Source organism: Aspergillus karnatakaensis, assembly GCF_047715665.1.
Source record: "Aspergillus karnatakaensis strain CBS 102800 unplaced genomic scaffold BJY04scaffold_30, whole genome shotgun sequence".
In the NCBI taxonomy this organism is placed as follows: Eukaryota; Fungi; Ascomycota; class Eurotiomycetes; order Eurotiales; family Aspergillaceae; genus Aspergillus; species Aspergillus karnatakaensis.
In genome coordinates this window covers 243,470-258,166 of record NW_027395742.1, presented here as the reverse complement: position 1 = coordinate 258,166, position 14,697 = coordinate 243,470, and the positions used below count along the sequence as shown (strand labels likewise).

Genomic DNA, 14,697 nt, shown 5'->3' with positions numbered 1-14,697 from the left:
GCTGTGGGGTTGGTTGTACTGTATAGTGTATACGATGGGGAATATATATATATATTCTTGCTGAAACTCTGGGTGTTCTCCGCTGCTGCGGTAGCTATATGTACTTTGTAGATATATTTACAGTACAATAGACGACTAATTATAGATTAAAGGAATTATCATCAGCGAGAGCACCGCGACGTGACTGTCACGGCTCATCTAGGGTATATGCTACATCTCATCTCATCACATCTCATAATACATGCAGTGCAGAGTATCAACGCAATAAAGCAAAATAAAAAAACTATAGAAGCCATCGATGCTCCAGCCTCCACTCCGACGAGACCATCACTTTTAACTACCCATTGATTAAGCAGAATAGTCACGAACTTGATAACTTGGCTTCCTGAGCTTGTTCACCACTGGCGGTGGTTCGTCAACCGGGTACGGCGGTCGCGTCGCGTTTGTGTTCGGGCTTGTATTCGTGTTCGCGTGGGCTGGATGGAGCCCCGGACTCGGCATTGGCATTGCGATCCCTCCTAGCTCTGGGGTGTCTTGGTAGTCTGGGTATGGAATTGGGGTCTTCGGAGGGACAGGCGGAGGATACGCGTGGTGGACGTGGTCGAAGCTCAAACGCGGAGGGGAGTATGCTTGGGACGGGGGCCGGCTGGGTTCGGAGGCGAGTTCGCTGCCGGACGTGCGGCTGGGTGGTGGGCGGACTGTGTCGTTGGGAGAGGGGTGGGTGGGCGGTTTGTCATCGGGGCTTGTGACTTGGATGAAGTCGCCGGGGAGTTCGGCGGGGAGCTCAAAGGCCATTGGGGGAGGAGGGGGAGGGGGTGCTGTTGGTGCGGATATAGCTGGTACGGGTGCGTTGGGGGTGATGACGGAGAGGCGAGGGCTTGGAGCGAGCGAGGAGTTGTCGTCTTCAATCAGGGTGCTGGCGTCGTGGCCGGCTGCGGTGTGGGCGTCGAGACGGCGGTGCATGCGTTCGATTTTGGCGAACTTGACGCTCGCGTCGAGAATCATCTTCTTCACGTCGGGTCGCGAGAGGTAGCGGCGGGTGTTGGTGCTGATATCTGCGAGGCGGTGCCATTCGTTCATGCCGAATTCGCCGACGCCGACCTCGACGTTGAGGCGGTAGTAGTTGTCCTTGCTGACGTTGCGCTTGGCGAGATGCTCGCGGAGCATGTCGTGGTGGATATCCTCGCAGCCTTCGATCTTCGAAATCAGCCGGCGGCGCGCCTCAGCAAACGTCCCAAGAGCATCGCCGAAAAAGTCCTCCCACCACTCATGCTGACGGTTGTTGGTGTCTGGTGGGCGCTTGCCCGTGCCAACACTGATGAACACACCAATCTCACGCCCCGGCCACTCGTTTACAACCGCCTCATCCAGAACCTGCGGTGAGGGATTGTACGTGCCGGCGCCTTCATCGATGAACCAGTGTTGCCCTATCTTGATCGGCTTGAACGCAAGCCCAGTCGCCGAGGTTGCGCGACCGGCCTGCCAGATCGTGCAGTTAAACTCGGGCGCAGGTTCCTTCCTCGAGTCATAAGAGCGAAGCAGCACCGAAGACCCGTTCTTCGGTGTCCCTCGGTACAGCGCGGTGACAGCCGTCTTTGTCCGATTCTCGCGATTATCATATAGCAGCGCGTCAGGATTGCCCCACCGCAGACCATTAATGAACATGGAACTCCGGTTGTTCGTCGCAGACGAGTGTGTCGTGCTGACACTCGCCCGGCTCCCGGATCGCTGCGGAATCGACGTCGTCGAAAAGTTCGGGCTGAACGGTGCGTACGTTGGTGATGTAGCGGTGTTAGGCGATAGATCGTTCCCCTCGGCCTCGTAGACTGTATGTTCCCGCACACACTCTCGAATAGCCTCCTCGAGTTTCGACGCCTTGAATAGAGTCGAACGGAATGGGATTCCGGCAAATGTTTTATCGGTCTCAAAGACCCGGCGGGTCATGCGCACGTAGACGTCCTTGCATGTTTCCAGGTCCAGCCGTAAGCGCCCAAGCATCAGCGCAATCAGGCCGCCTGTGCCGGTGCCCGCGATGAGGTCGAAATAGTCGCATGGTTTGGGGATCTGGTCGCGTCGCGGAGGCTTTCCTTCGGCTTCGACGTAGATGCGATGCATGAGTTCCTGCAGGAGGATGAGCATGGAGTATCCTCGCACGCCACCTCCGTCTGCCGGGTCTTAGTTTGTTTCGTCATGATGAAAGTGGGATGGTGGGGGCTTACCGAGGGACAGGATTCTCAGGGGAGGGCCCTTGGTCGTATCTTTTCGGCGAACTTGATCCATAGCAGTCGTTCGATGAGATACGGGGGTTTGGGAGAGGAGATTGAGAGCGATCTTGTACAGCTGAGGAGGGGAAATGAAGTCAAGGTGAAGTGTTCAGCCAAGTTGCACAGCCACAGTTCAGGCGAGTTTGTCTCAGCCGGTGGCTAATTTAATCTACCCCAGTGTCTATGATGATGCCTAGCGTCATGTGATCGGCGAAAGTACTCTGCAGAGGATAGTCCGGGGTAGATCATGCAGACGATGGAGTACTCCGAGCCCTGTACGTCGTCACTGCAGAGTTTAGAACTTCCCAAGGTACGAAAAACTAAAAGGCAGTCAGGCCACTCGCTGTACATAGTCATGTGATGTCGACCCAGCATGTCCAGTCTTGTCAGCGATTGATAAGATTAGATCTGTAGTATCTGGTAGGCCATGTCTCAAAGCTCCGGCACATAGTTGCATGAATCCCCGACATCGGGTGCGCTGTATCCATTAAGTCGTATCTGATAATCCCTATCTACTTCGAAATGAACCCTCATCCTTGTTTTTCATCTAATAAGGAGAGTTGTTGCATTCTTGGCGGGTAACCAGGAGGTTCACTGTTCGGGGGCTCCGAAGCAGGTATGAATACGTCTGTTTCTTGCTTTAGTGTGTATAATAGACTCAATCAAAGTCTCCTTCTTCATCTATATACACAGTTGAAAGATTCACAGTTCGTTTCAACATGAAGTACCTTGCCGCCCTTGTTGCTGTCCTCGGGTATGTCTAGCCGTTCCATTAAACTCCTAAACACCTCTAACGTTCGCTCTATCTACAGTCTCTGTGTCTCTGGTCAGTCTAATAATGATCGTGTTGGCTTGTTTTTCTCCAATTTCTAACTAATAACCAGACACCCTCGCTGCATCCTGTGCTGAGGTCGCCGGAGACAGGGACGTCATCTGCTTTGCGTCGTTCACGCCCTGTCCTTTCAGTTACGCCGCTGTTGCATATACCGACTCTATACCGTGCCCGGTGAATTGGAAATGTTGTGTCCAGGGAGCTTGAGGGTGAGATAGAGACTAATATATGTGAATTTAAGTAGATGTCGGCGGGATGGTAGATGTAGGTTAGATCATTGTTTATATCACCGAGAACTGTATGCTCGAGCCTCTATACTCAAAGATTGGTGGTATCAAGTTGAATATACCTTCCTTGTCTCACCATGCTAGGCAAAGCATGTAGCCGCTGTCTCAATCCCCGAACTCAGCGAAAGACTTTCAATCGTCCATCATATCATCACGCATAAACAAAGGTTAGGACAACGAGGGCCAATCTAATATCTAATGTCAGCGGAATTTCCTCCCAATCCAAGAGAAACAACTCACCATGAACAGACCGCTCATTCATCCTCCTAGCAACAATAACCTCATCCCCAACACTCACCGTCTTCGCCTCCGACCCCCCCTCCAAAAACCCATACCGACCAAACACAGGACTGTACTTAGCACCACTATCCACCCTCCGATCACCCATAAGCTTCTTCAAGACACTCCCCGCCTCCCCAGTCCCCATCTTCCCTGTCGAATAATCCACATTCAAACTCGAGCACCGAATACAGTTCGCCGTCAGCAAGATCCTTACCTTCTCCCGCCCAATCGCCAACTCCGCCCAAAAGTCCTCCTCAAACGCGCTCTCCGCCCCCTCAACAACGACATTCATCCGAAACTTGCGCACATCCATCTCCTGCCCTTCAAGCCTCCCGGAGACATCCGCCACAGAGGTCTCCGAAACAACCATGTACGGCGACGTATCCGAGAACGTCAGCCGCTCCTCTCTCCCCCCTCCAGCCGTCGCAACAGCCACCCACCCAAACACAAAATACGCAAGGATCCCAAGCGCACCCGTAACACCGACCCCAAGCCCCCGAACCCACAAATCCGTCCCCGCAATCGTCCCCCCAACACCCAACCCTACAACAAGCACAGCCGCGAGAGCCCCCAAGACGGTATTCTCGCTAGCTTGCCCGACGCGATCTCGATGCGCAGCATGCTTCCTCGGCTCATAGCTCCCCAGCACGGGCCTGGAATTCTCATCTCCAAGATACACCAGCACAACCTCGTACCCGAACCAGGCGCTAAACCAACTGTTTACTTCATCGCCCATATTAAACCCTGTTGTGGGGGATTTGTGCAACTCAATCGGTATCTCCTCTAACCCCCGTGTAGACGGTGTTAGGGGGATGTCAATTGTTCTCTTTACGCCTTTTGCCGTGGCATCGGATGCAGAGGCTGAGTCGGCGTCCGTGGGGGGGTGGAATGTCACTTTGATGCGGGTGTTGTCGCTTTCACTTGTAGCTGTCACGGAAGACGAGAAATCGAGTCCCAGAATCTCGGTTTCGAAGAGAGCCATCTCGGGGAAGCGCGAGACGAGCATGTTTTTGTAGGCTGGGGCATTGGCATTGGCATTGGTACTGGGGGCGTTGGTGTCGACTTTAAGGAGCATGAAGCGGCGGTCGTATTTGAAGCCGAAGCGGGTGACTGTTGCCGTTGGGATGGTGATTCCGCGGAGGGATTTGATGGGGTAGATGTAGATCTAGATGTGTTTTGTTAATTGGTTGGGTTGATTAGTCTGGATGGAGATGGTGAGGGACAGTCGAGATAGAATGGGATTGTGATCTATGGCTGGATGGTTGGGGGCTGATTGAGGGGATGGGATGGACGGGGATGAAGTAGGTCTATGAGGGGTGGGGGGATTGGAGAGTTTGTACCTGCTTGACCTTCATTTTGAGGATAAGTCTGTACGTTCGAGGAGGAGATTCGTGGTTTATCAGGATATGATGGCAATATATATATATATAGTGGGTAAATACTCCGCAGAAGAATGAAAGAGGAGGAAGGGTAGAATGTGACCGGAATGCTAGCCGATACTCGGGGTCGACTTCCTTTAAAGAGAGATTGGATGCGGAGAAGGATTCGAGCACGGAATTGGAGTCTAGTCTGCTGGATGTCTTGGCAGTTTGCTTGATGCTCCTGTCTGCATTGATTGGAAAATACTATATACTCCGATGGACTCTGCAAGTCTTGAAAATCTTAACTCGTGTTGAACATAATACATATCTAATTACTCCTTCGCCCATGGAAGACTAAAGGTGCCCGCCCAATCCTCCACCTCCTGCCGCAGCTGCACGATCTCTGAAATCTCCTCGCCGTTGCCTACGTACTCCAAGAACGCCTTGACCGTGTTAGGGTTCTTGACGCCCTTGGCTGTCGCGCTTTCCTTGGCGGATTTGTCTAGCTTCTGTGTGATGGTGACCGCGCGGTCGACAATGTCGGCAACGCGACGGAAGTCCTCTGGCTGGAATCCCCGAGTAGTCATTGCGGGCGTACCAAGGCGCAAACCGCCGGGCTTGAGCGCCGACCGGTCGCCTGGGACGGTGTTCTTGTTGCTGGCAACGCCGCACAGCTCGAGGACGCGCTCAACACGAGCACCATCCACACCGCGGTTTTTGAGATCGACGAGAACCAGGTGGTTATCCGTGCCGCCAGAAACGATGTTGTAGCCAAGACCACCACCGCTAAGAGGTCCACCCAGACGCTCCGACAATGATTGAGCATTGGCTAGAACAGTCTCCTGGTAGGCCTTGAACTCTGGTGATTGCGCTTGCTGGAGGGCGACGGCCAGGGCTGTGATGGTGTGGTTGTGGGGTCCGCCCTGGTGGCCAGGGAAGACGGAGGCGTTAATGGGACCTTCGAGGTCGTACATCTCGGGATTGCCCTTCTTGTCCGTCCTGCGGACACCCTTGCGGTAGAAGATCATGGCTCCTCGAGGGCCACGGAGCGACTTGTGCGTGGTGGTCGTGACAACGTCGGAGTGTGCGAAAGGAGAGGGAAGAACTCCTGCGGCGACCAGACCAGAAATGTGTGCCATATCACTCAGAAGGTATGCGCCCGCATTGTTGGCAATCTCGCGCATACGAGCGTAGTCAATCAAACGGCTGTAGGCTGACGTACCGGCGATAATGAGCTTCGGGCGGTAGAGGAGGGCTTGCTTCTCAAGGGCATCGTAGTCGATGAGGCCGGTCGACTCGTCAAGGCGGTAGGGGAGGGTCTCGAAGTATTTAGAGATGAAGGAGATCTTCTTTGTGGGAGTCTGATATCCGTGAGACAGATGACCGCCGTGTGGCAGGTCAAGGCCCATCAATCGGTCGTGTGTATTGAGAAGGGCGGAGATAGCGTAGAGGTTTGCGGGCGAGCCGGAAAGAGCTGCACGATTGCATCATTAGCGCATGCCAGCGGGAGCGCGGAGAGACTTACGCTGAACGTTGACACCCCATTCCTCTGGGTTGAGACGGAAAGTCTCGAGTGCACGCTGCTGACAGAGCCTCTCGGACTCGTCAATGTGCTCGTTTCCACCGTAGTATCTGGCCCCAGGATATCCCTCGGAGTATTTGTCTACCCAAGTCAGCACTGACCGCCGGACCTAAACAGCCAACGTACTCTGCATTACACTGCCCAGCGCATCTAAGACAGCTTGTGATGTGAAGTTCTCGGAGGGAATGAGGTTGATGAAGTGCTGCTGGCGTTTTTTCTCCTGCAATGGGTGAGCTAAGGCCGAGGTACCTGAAGGGAAGGTCCCACCTTTTGGAGAATCTTGTACACCGTAGGATCAGCTTCTTCGAGCGGCGCCGAGAGCAGCTGTAGATATATTAGCCGCGGTCTTTGAAACTGTCACCATCAGCAATTTGACTGAATCACACACCGACTGGCCATCTCGTGTTGACGACACCATACGATGCCATTGTGTAGTCGGTCGAATAGCGGGAGTGGGACGGGGGAGGAGGCGCGAAGCCTGACGACCACAGCGACCGAGCATGATGATTTCGAGTCAATTCAGATACTTCTATGAAGAAACTGAAGAGAGAACGGGGAAGACGAAAAGAAGTATAAGTAGATAGGAAGAGACTCCGCGATATCGTCGGACAAGGTGACGTCCGCCGTTGCCCGCGGGAAGCTGAGGCACTAGTCCAGGAATAGACTAGCATCTCCGAGCTGTCGGTGGGCGGAAAAAGGATGTTCCTCGCACACACAAAAGTCGGCAGGTGAGCGCTCAGCCTTCCTTTTTCCTTCTTTACACAACTAAATCCAAGATGAAGAACGGCGTTATCTGGTCAGCTCTCGTGGAAGTCCGGCTTACTGGATGACCCGGGCGATGCGGCCATGTCCCCGCCTCTCACCATCCTTTTAGGGGCAAAGAACCATCAGATTGGAATTGTTGTGGTTCAGCATTGAGAATCCTGGGGTGAAGCGGTGAGGAGGAGGGGAGGAGATTGTTCCGATACAGTAGTGAGGTAGAGCTAGATGAGAGTATACGAATGTCATCAATAAATCTTTCCCTCGTTGACTGTCGCCAATTTGTTGTCTTGATCGGGTCGCTTGTCTCCGTGATCGTCACCCTCATTGTGTCGTGTCGAGTCTAGATTCGCTGTTCTCCTCACCTCCAGACTCTCGAGTCTCAGGTCGTGGCTACGGAGTACTGAGTTGGCATAAAGTGCTGTCCGGCATATCCCTACGGGGTGTACGCAGGTGATTGTCACCAAGTAACCTGCTGACTCTGCCCTTGCAGGTCGTAAGCAGCATGTGTCACTCTGCGACGGCTTCTGACGTGCCCTCGAATCAAGGACAACAACCCGGAGTCTGTCGCACAGCAAGGGAGCAAGAGCAAATATTGAAGCAGAACCTTTAATGAACTTTCTTTGTGAAGACAGCAAGCGCACTGACTTTATCACAACTAGCCGATGATCACCCATTTTCAGTCTTTTAGACCGAGCGAGAGATCAGGGGGAACCATGGTCCGAGAGGGTGTCCCTGACAGGGGGTGTGTTGACTGTTGACAGTGTGTACCTGAATCTCTTTCAGCCTTCAGGTACCAGAGCATTTGCTCGGCGCTGGGCAGGGGAACAGCGAACTGCTTCTGCAAGTCCAGACTGGTTCGAAAAGCCATGAGGGAAGGAGAACGTGGAGATCATCAGCCAAAGTCAACCCCTATGAGAAGAAATTAAGAAGATTGAAAGGAAATTAGTGTCGAGGTAGCCTCCACCAACAAGCCCCTGAAGATGCAACGATTCGACCACCGAAGCCACACTAAGGCGCTAGTTTCTCTTTTGCCCTGGGCCTGGTTCCTGAATCCGCTGTTTAGCAGTGTTTATATTACTTGCCCCCGTTTCCTCTGCTCTCCTCTCGCTCCCTTTCTTCTCTTTCTCTCCAGCCCGTTCTCAGAAGCCCATCTCTGCCAAACGCTCTCACTTCCGGTTTTTATACCGAGTACATTCTTTTTACCACGCTTTCCAAGCACCACACTCTTTTACTTCGATTAATTCGATAATCCTCTCGTTTGTTCAACCATATCATTCAAAATGAAGTTCTCTTTCGCTGCCGTTGCTGCTCTCCTTGCCGTTGGTGCTGTTGCCCACGGCCACGCCGAAGAGGAGGAGGTCTACACCACCATCACCGTTACCGACTACACCACCTACTGCGCTGCCTCCACCACCCTCAGCGTCGGTACTGAGATCATCCCCGTTGAGACTGTATGTTTACCACCGCTGGTGTGCGAAGACTGGGGGAACGCGACACTAACTATATCACAGCCTGGCACTGTCACCCTCTCCAACGGCCCCTACACCATCACCCGCCCTCTCCTGACCACCACCATCACCCGCTGCAAGGCCTGGTACGTCAATCACTAACCTCCCGCATTTTCCACCCCTTGAACGCGCAACTAACAAACCACCAGCTCCACCCCTACTGGAACTCCCACCCCCTCCGTCCCCGTCATCCCCACCAGCGTCCCCGTCATCCCCTCCGCCCCTACCGACGTCCACCCTACCGGACCCCCCGCCTCCACCACCACCCCTGCCGCCCCTGAGTTCACCGGTGGCGCCAGCCGTGCTGCTGTCGGCGCTGGTGCCGTCGCCGGTCTCTTCGGTGTCGTCGCTGCCCTCCTCTAAGCGCCTTATCGCGAATAAGCCGTTCAGAGTAGCCGAGGAAGCATGATGGAGAGAGACAATCAGGTGTGGGGATGCTAGGAGAAGATCGGACCGGAGAGAAGGAGAAGAGAGAAGAACCGAACTTATTGAATGTTGAAGTTGAACCGAGCCGAGTTGAGTTGAGTTGATTGATTGATTGATTGATTTGGCCCCCTGTGGCCGATGAAATACGACAGATACCTACACCTTACTATACATATTATTTGCTTTCCTCGCTTTCTGATTTCGATTTTTGACTTTGAACCAGATTATATACATATTACCTTTCTTGTATCTTCATGACTGGACTTGGTTTTTTCTTGTGTGTGTATGCTGCTGCTGCTGCTACTGCTATTGTATAAGCTAATTGGGTAATTTAATGCTTCTATGATCCCGTTGACCAACTTGACCTCATCTGAGAATTAAATCGTAATCATACCAAACAGAGTGATTGGTCTATATAAATATAAATGTCCCAGGCGTCGACCTTGGTTTCATGAGAGGCATGATTCGCATTTCCTGCAGTACGGACTTTCTCTAGAGCTAGCTCTGTGCTTACCCTAATTTGCGGGTAAATGTTGCTAATATATATAAATATATATATGTATATGTATGACTTTTGATTTATAATTTTATCGCGATCTAGAACCGGATGTCGATAAGAATCTATCCTTAGCTTCTAACCAACTTCCTCTTAACTCTATCTATACTTACGTGCCCAATTGCTAATTGTATTCACGTCTGCCTGGCAACCCTCATCTGGAAGATATTCTCCCAAATTTCCATCCACTGCCTCTGCTTATAGCTTAGCGGCACACCCGGGTCTTTGAAAAAGCCCGCAAGTATCTCGCGAATCTTCATCGAGAGGAACTTGATCGCAACCATGGACTTCCAGTCTCGGATCGAGAACCGGATGCGGTTGTTGTCGATTGAGAGGATGCCGGCGTACATCTGGGACATTATTATTAGCATCTTCTCAGAATGAAGAGTGAATTGAGAGGAAAGGAAGGAAGGAAGGAAGAGTAAGTGAGTTAGGGGTGCATACCTTGAAATCGCCCTCCCCCGCTAACACACCAACAGCGAAGTCCTCGACAGCGCTCGTCTCGAAAGCGTTGTAGTTCTTCCCTCGTCCTTGCATGATATGGTAGTAACTGACGTATTTTACGAAATTCGGGTCGGAGCCCTTGTTTACGGAGGTTGGGTGGAGCGTGACGGCTTGGTTGTTTGCGATGTTGCGCCATCCTTTGCCTTCGCGCGTTAGGAGTTTCGGGTAGAAGCTCCAGGCGATGATGGAGGTTATGAGCGTGTCGTTAAGGTTGTTTGTATCGTGGGATGGTGGGGTGGTGAAGAAGTGGCGTTGGCGGGTGGAGCGGGCACTGATATAGTTAGTTTTGGAGGAACAGGCGGGGAAGGGTAGCGGGGGTAGGTACCGGTTCAAAGACGCCTTTTGGGATGCGTCGAGGGTGATGAGGCCTGCGTCGGCGATCGAGACCATGAGTTGGAGCTTCACGTCTTCGATGTTGAGTAGGGTTTGTGGGCTGAGGAAGTTCTTCCGGCAGAAGGCGAACTCGCTGGCACCGGGGGTGCTCCGGTGGTGTTTCCAGACCGTGTATGCGTTGTAGACGGTGAGTAGGTCCGAGTCGCCTTGGCTGTCAGTATTCTGTATGCAGTAACAAGGGACTTTAACATACCCCTTCTGAAGGACAACCGAACAGCATCCTTCTGCGCATTCGAGCCCATTGTGTTCACAAACGGCGACTTGCATGACAGGATCGCGGCAATGCTGATCGCCGCATCTAGACACTTGAAGAACGCCCCGTGGATGATAAGTTTACCTAAAAAGACATCGAGTGGCAGCTTGGCCAGCTGCAGTCCCAGGGGAGTAAGATTCTCCGTCGTGGTCAAAGCCTTGACCTCCTTCAAAGCGTCAATCGCCCTCCGGATGTTTTTCGAGGAGGGCGGGTCCAGCGCTTCCAGCAGGGTTGGCTCGACCTCGCCGAGCTTGCAGATCTTGACTCGGAGCACGAGATCTTGCAGCGAGAGTCGGAGCATCTCCGGAGTTTGTTGTTCCGCGAGCTGAGCCATTAGTGTTGGGTTCGAAGATGAGGATTGGGGGGCATACGAGTTTGTCATGTCGGTGTTTGGTGAACATGTGGAAGCATATACCGCGCTGAACACGACCGGCTCGACCGCGTCGTTGCTTTGCGTTTGCTCGGGAGATGAACGCTTCGACTAAGCGTGACAGCTGACGTCGCTCGTCGAACCTACTTCATTAGAGCGTCATTCGTAAGATTAGGTTGTATACGCACCGCATGGTCTTCTCCTTGCCAGCATCAATAACAGCAGTGATATCTGGGATCGTAATACCGGTTTCTGCAATGTTGGTGGCAATCACAATCTTTCGCATGCCATCAGGAGGAACAACGAAAGCCTTCTCCTGATCTTCACTGGCAATAGACGAGTGAAGGGCATGCACAATCCATCCTTGTTGGAAGACTGGCTCTGCTAAAAGCTCGTCATTCAATCGGCGAATTTCTGCCATACCGGGTAAGAACACCAATATGGCTTTGCTATAGTACTCCATCTCCGGAGCCGTTGCAAGCTTCATCAGCAGTCGCTTCAGTAGCTGGTAGTCCAATCGATACTCGTCGAAGTTGGCCACCGTCTCCCTCGTTTGCTTGGTGTAGCTTTCGAGTGATGCTTGCACCCCATTTGCCTCACCTTGGCTTGTTTCAACATCGTCTTCATCCTCATCGTAGGAAACGTTAGATTCGTGCTCAGTCAGTCGATACCGCGTCAGTTCAACTGCATCTTCTAGGAATTTCGTTTCCACAGGGAAGGTCCGTCCTGGAATGTTCAACACAGGCACACCACCTAAATACGTCGAAAAGCGATTGGCTTCCAGCGTAGCAGACATGAGAATCAGTTTTAGGTCTGGGCGCTTCTGCATCAACCGCCGGAGGACGATGAGAAGGAAGTCGCTGTCAATGGAACGCTCGTGTACTTCGTCCAGCACGACGTGAGTGACATCTTGAAAGTCGTCAGGCCGCTCCAGCATGCGAACCACCACACCGGTCGTACTGTTCCAGTTAGCAAAGCCTAAATATTGATGGAGCGACATACGCAAATACAAGCCGAGTGGCTTGACTAACTTTGCTCTCTAGCCTGACCGCAAAACCGATTAATGAGCGTGATGTCCCAATGTCGTTCTTGCTCTCCCCCAACTCCTCGCTCACTCTCCGCGCGAGCGATATGGCTGAAATACGTCGCGGCTCGGTAACGTAGATCTTGCAAGGACGCCCTGACAGCATCTCGTGCTCAAGGATGAACGACGGAATCTGTGTACTCTTACCGCTACCAGTCTCACTGCAAATGATAATCGCACGATGACTGTCCAGCGTACTTAGAATTTCGTTCTTGAAAGCCCAGATAGGCAGATTCATCCTTCCTTGGACCATGTACTGGAAATTTGGCGTTGACATCTTCTCTGCCCAGATCCGTGCCAATTGGTCGCTGGGGCAAGAGATCTCCTTTGCACCTGTTTTTGCAGGGGATCGATTTCGTGGGGTACCGTTTCTCCTTCGGAAGTTATCTGAAAGCACAACGTCATCCTCGAATGCACCGTGATTTTCCTGTATGAGCTTCCTCAAGTCCTTGACAACCTGCTTGTCAGCCTCATCTTCTTGCGCCTTTTTCGCGTTCGCAAACTCGGTCCAAAGATCTCGCCACGCGGCCGGAAGTCGCAGATACGCCTTTCCTTCTTTAGAGTTCTGTGGAAATAGGATGAAAAGAGCAAAGGTAGATGCGAACGACTCGGCTTGTTGCGAAGTCGGTGTCGCTATCTTATCCATAGAGACAAAGGTGGCATATGAGTTGGACTTGAGCGTGACCGCTTCTTGGGAGAATGGAGCTGGTAGCTCTTGCGGCTTGGACCACCTCACCTCGAGCGCCGTTCGATTTGAATGCGAGGAAGAGGATATATCCTTGAACGTGACTTTACTTCCGGTGTCCCTTGACACAATTAGCACGAGCTAGTATATTTTCGTCGATTACATACCGTGCCTTGCATGCCTCTTCTAGGACACGGCGAGGGCTCAGGCCCGTCCACTTGCCAAAGTCCCGGATGGTAATGGAGGCCTTGTTGAGCTCTTCTGTAATCACTCCAAGCTCAAGCGTTGGCTCCTCATCCTGAAACATGTCACCAAGAAGATCATCGGTCTCGAGAGGCGCAGTATCTGGCTCTGGCTCCTTCTCAGGCTCTTTTTCAGTGGCTTCAGTCCGTCGGAAGATTGCAGACTCTTTCCTGAGTTCGTCCAGTTTTTCTCTCCAGAAGAACTCTGCCTCCTTCCGGTCAAAGAGCACGTCATTTTCGATAGCCGTAATCTTACGTTGGAGTTTTATTGCTTGAGGATCAGTAACGCCAGCAGGCTCACGGCCTTTCTTCCCTTTCTTTGGTTTATCGTAAAGATCCGGCTGAAGATTATACAACCGGGTCTGCAGGTCCAGATACGTCGGAACCAAAGTGTCCGGGTCGAGTGAGCTATCGGACTCATAAGGATCGGGCTGAGGAATAACATCCTTGACAACAGGCTTTGCTTTTTGCTGTTTGAAACTATGCTTAGGAGTTGACTGTCCAGACGACTCACGATCTGATGCATGTTAGCGCATTGGCCTCATGCGACACGAGCCTAGGGTTACCGGAAATCCAGGAGACGTTCTTGTCCGCGTCTTTGCGCTGGCCGTTCGTCTGAGTATATGATGGCAATTCATCGGCATGACAGTGAATTGCAAGCCAGTCGAGCGCCTCGTCTAAGTTGCAAACCACATCTCGAGTTGTGGCGAAGTTGGCAGGAAAATACACCAAAACATGCTTCAATGCATCCTCAACTCTATTTTCAGGAAACCCTAGTTTCAAGAGTGTGTCCTTCAAGACCCAAAGCTTTGTGCACAGCTCATCTTCCAAGACTGCCCGCTTGTCGCGAACTGGCTGTGGGCTCAGCGCCTGTTCCTCAGCCTCGGCAAGGCCAAGTATAGAACCCACGACGTCAGTGGGAAGCCATTCAAGAAGATTGATCGGGACCGCCTGCTGCCGGAGAACTCTTCGTTCAGTCTCTAGCTTGACGGCCTGACGAATGGCATCGCTCTTGCACTTTGCAGCATGTTTCTCAACCAGTATCTGCAACTCGGCGTCCTCCAAGTGCCGTTCTAGTTCCTCCGGGGTGTAGTTCTGTAAAGACGGGTCTTCGTTCGGTTTTGGCGCGGTCTGGACCGGTTCCGCAGGAGTAGGCCGTTCGCTTTCCGATACAGACTTGGACTCAACTGTCGAGGCCGGTTCGGACGACTCGACGGGCTTGACTTTGGAGGGGACGGAGACCGTTGCGAATCCGCGGGCAGGGTTCGATGCGGGCTTCTTCTTTTTCTTGTTATTCGGCGGCATA

General features: G+C 52.5%; 3 protein-coding genes across 3 annotated transcripts; 1 reads left to right on the top strand and 2 right to left on the bottom strand.

Moving 5' to 3' along the window:
• Nucleotides 1-348: 348 nt before the first annotated feature.
• BJY04DRAFT_208095 (serine hydroxymethyltransferase-domain-containing protein) lies at nucleotides 349-7,110 on the bottom strand (the record flags this gene model as incomplete). Its single annotated transcript, XM_073713945.1, has 10 exons — nucleotides 349-2,165; nucleotides 2,220-2,270; nucleotides 2,848-2,892; nucleotides 2,971-3,024; nucleotides 3,624-4,830; nucleotides 5,407-6,500; nucleotides 6,552-6,689; nucleotides 6,735-6,828; nucleotides 6,876-6,932; nucleotides 6,997-7,110. The coding sequence occupies 10 exons, from the start codon at nucleotides 7,108-7,110 to the stop codon at nucleotides 349-351; spliced, it is 4,671 nt and encodes a 1,556-aa protein (XP_073570291.1).
• A 1,376-nt stretch (nucleotides 7,111-8,486) lies between these two features.
• BJY04DRAFT_191380 (putative GPI anchored protein) lies at nucleotides 8,487-9,663 on the top strand. Its single transcript, XM_073711634.1, has 3 exons — nucleotides 8,487-8,821; nucleotides 8,882-8,964; nucleotides 9,028-9,663. Exons 1-3 carry the CDS (start codon nucleotides 8,651-8,653, stop codon nucleotides 9,239-9,241), a joined length of 468 nt encoding a protein of 155 aa, XP_073570290.1. The 5' UTR covers nucleotides 8,487-8,650; the 3' UTR covers nucleotides 9,242-9,663.
• Nucleotides 9,664-9,994: 331 nt separating this feature from the next.
• Nucleotides 9,995-14,696, bottom strand: BJY04DRAFT_219215 (putative ATP dependent RNA helicase; the record flags this gene model as incomplete). The annotated part of the gene is made up of 9 exons (XM_073716517.1): nucleotides 9,995-10,210; nucleotides 10,305-10,635; nucleotides 10,690-10,903; nucleotides 10,951-11,335; nucleotides 11,382-11,523; nucleotides 11,569-12,339; nucleotides 12,383-13,270; nucleotides 13,317-13,908; nucleotides 13,958-14,696. 9 exons carry the CDS (start codon nucleotides 14,694-14,696, stop codon nucleotides 9,995-9,997), a joined length of 4,278 nt encoding a protein of 1,425 aa, XP_073570289.1.
• Nucleotide 14,697: the final 1 nt, after the last annotated feature.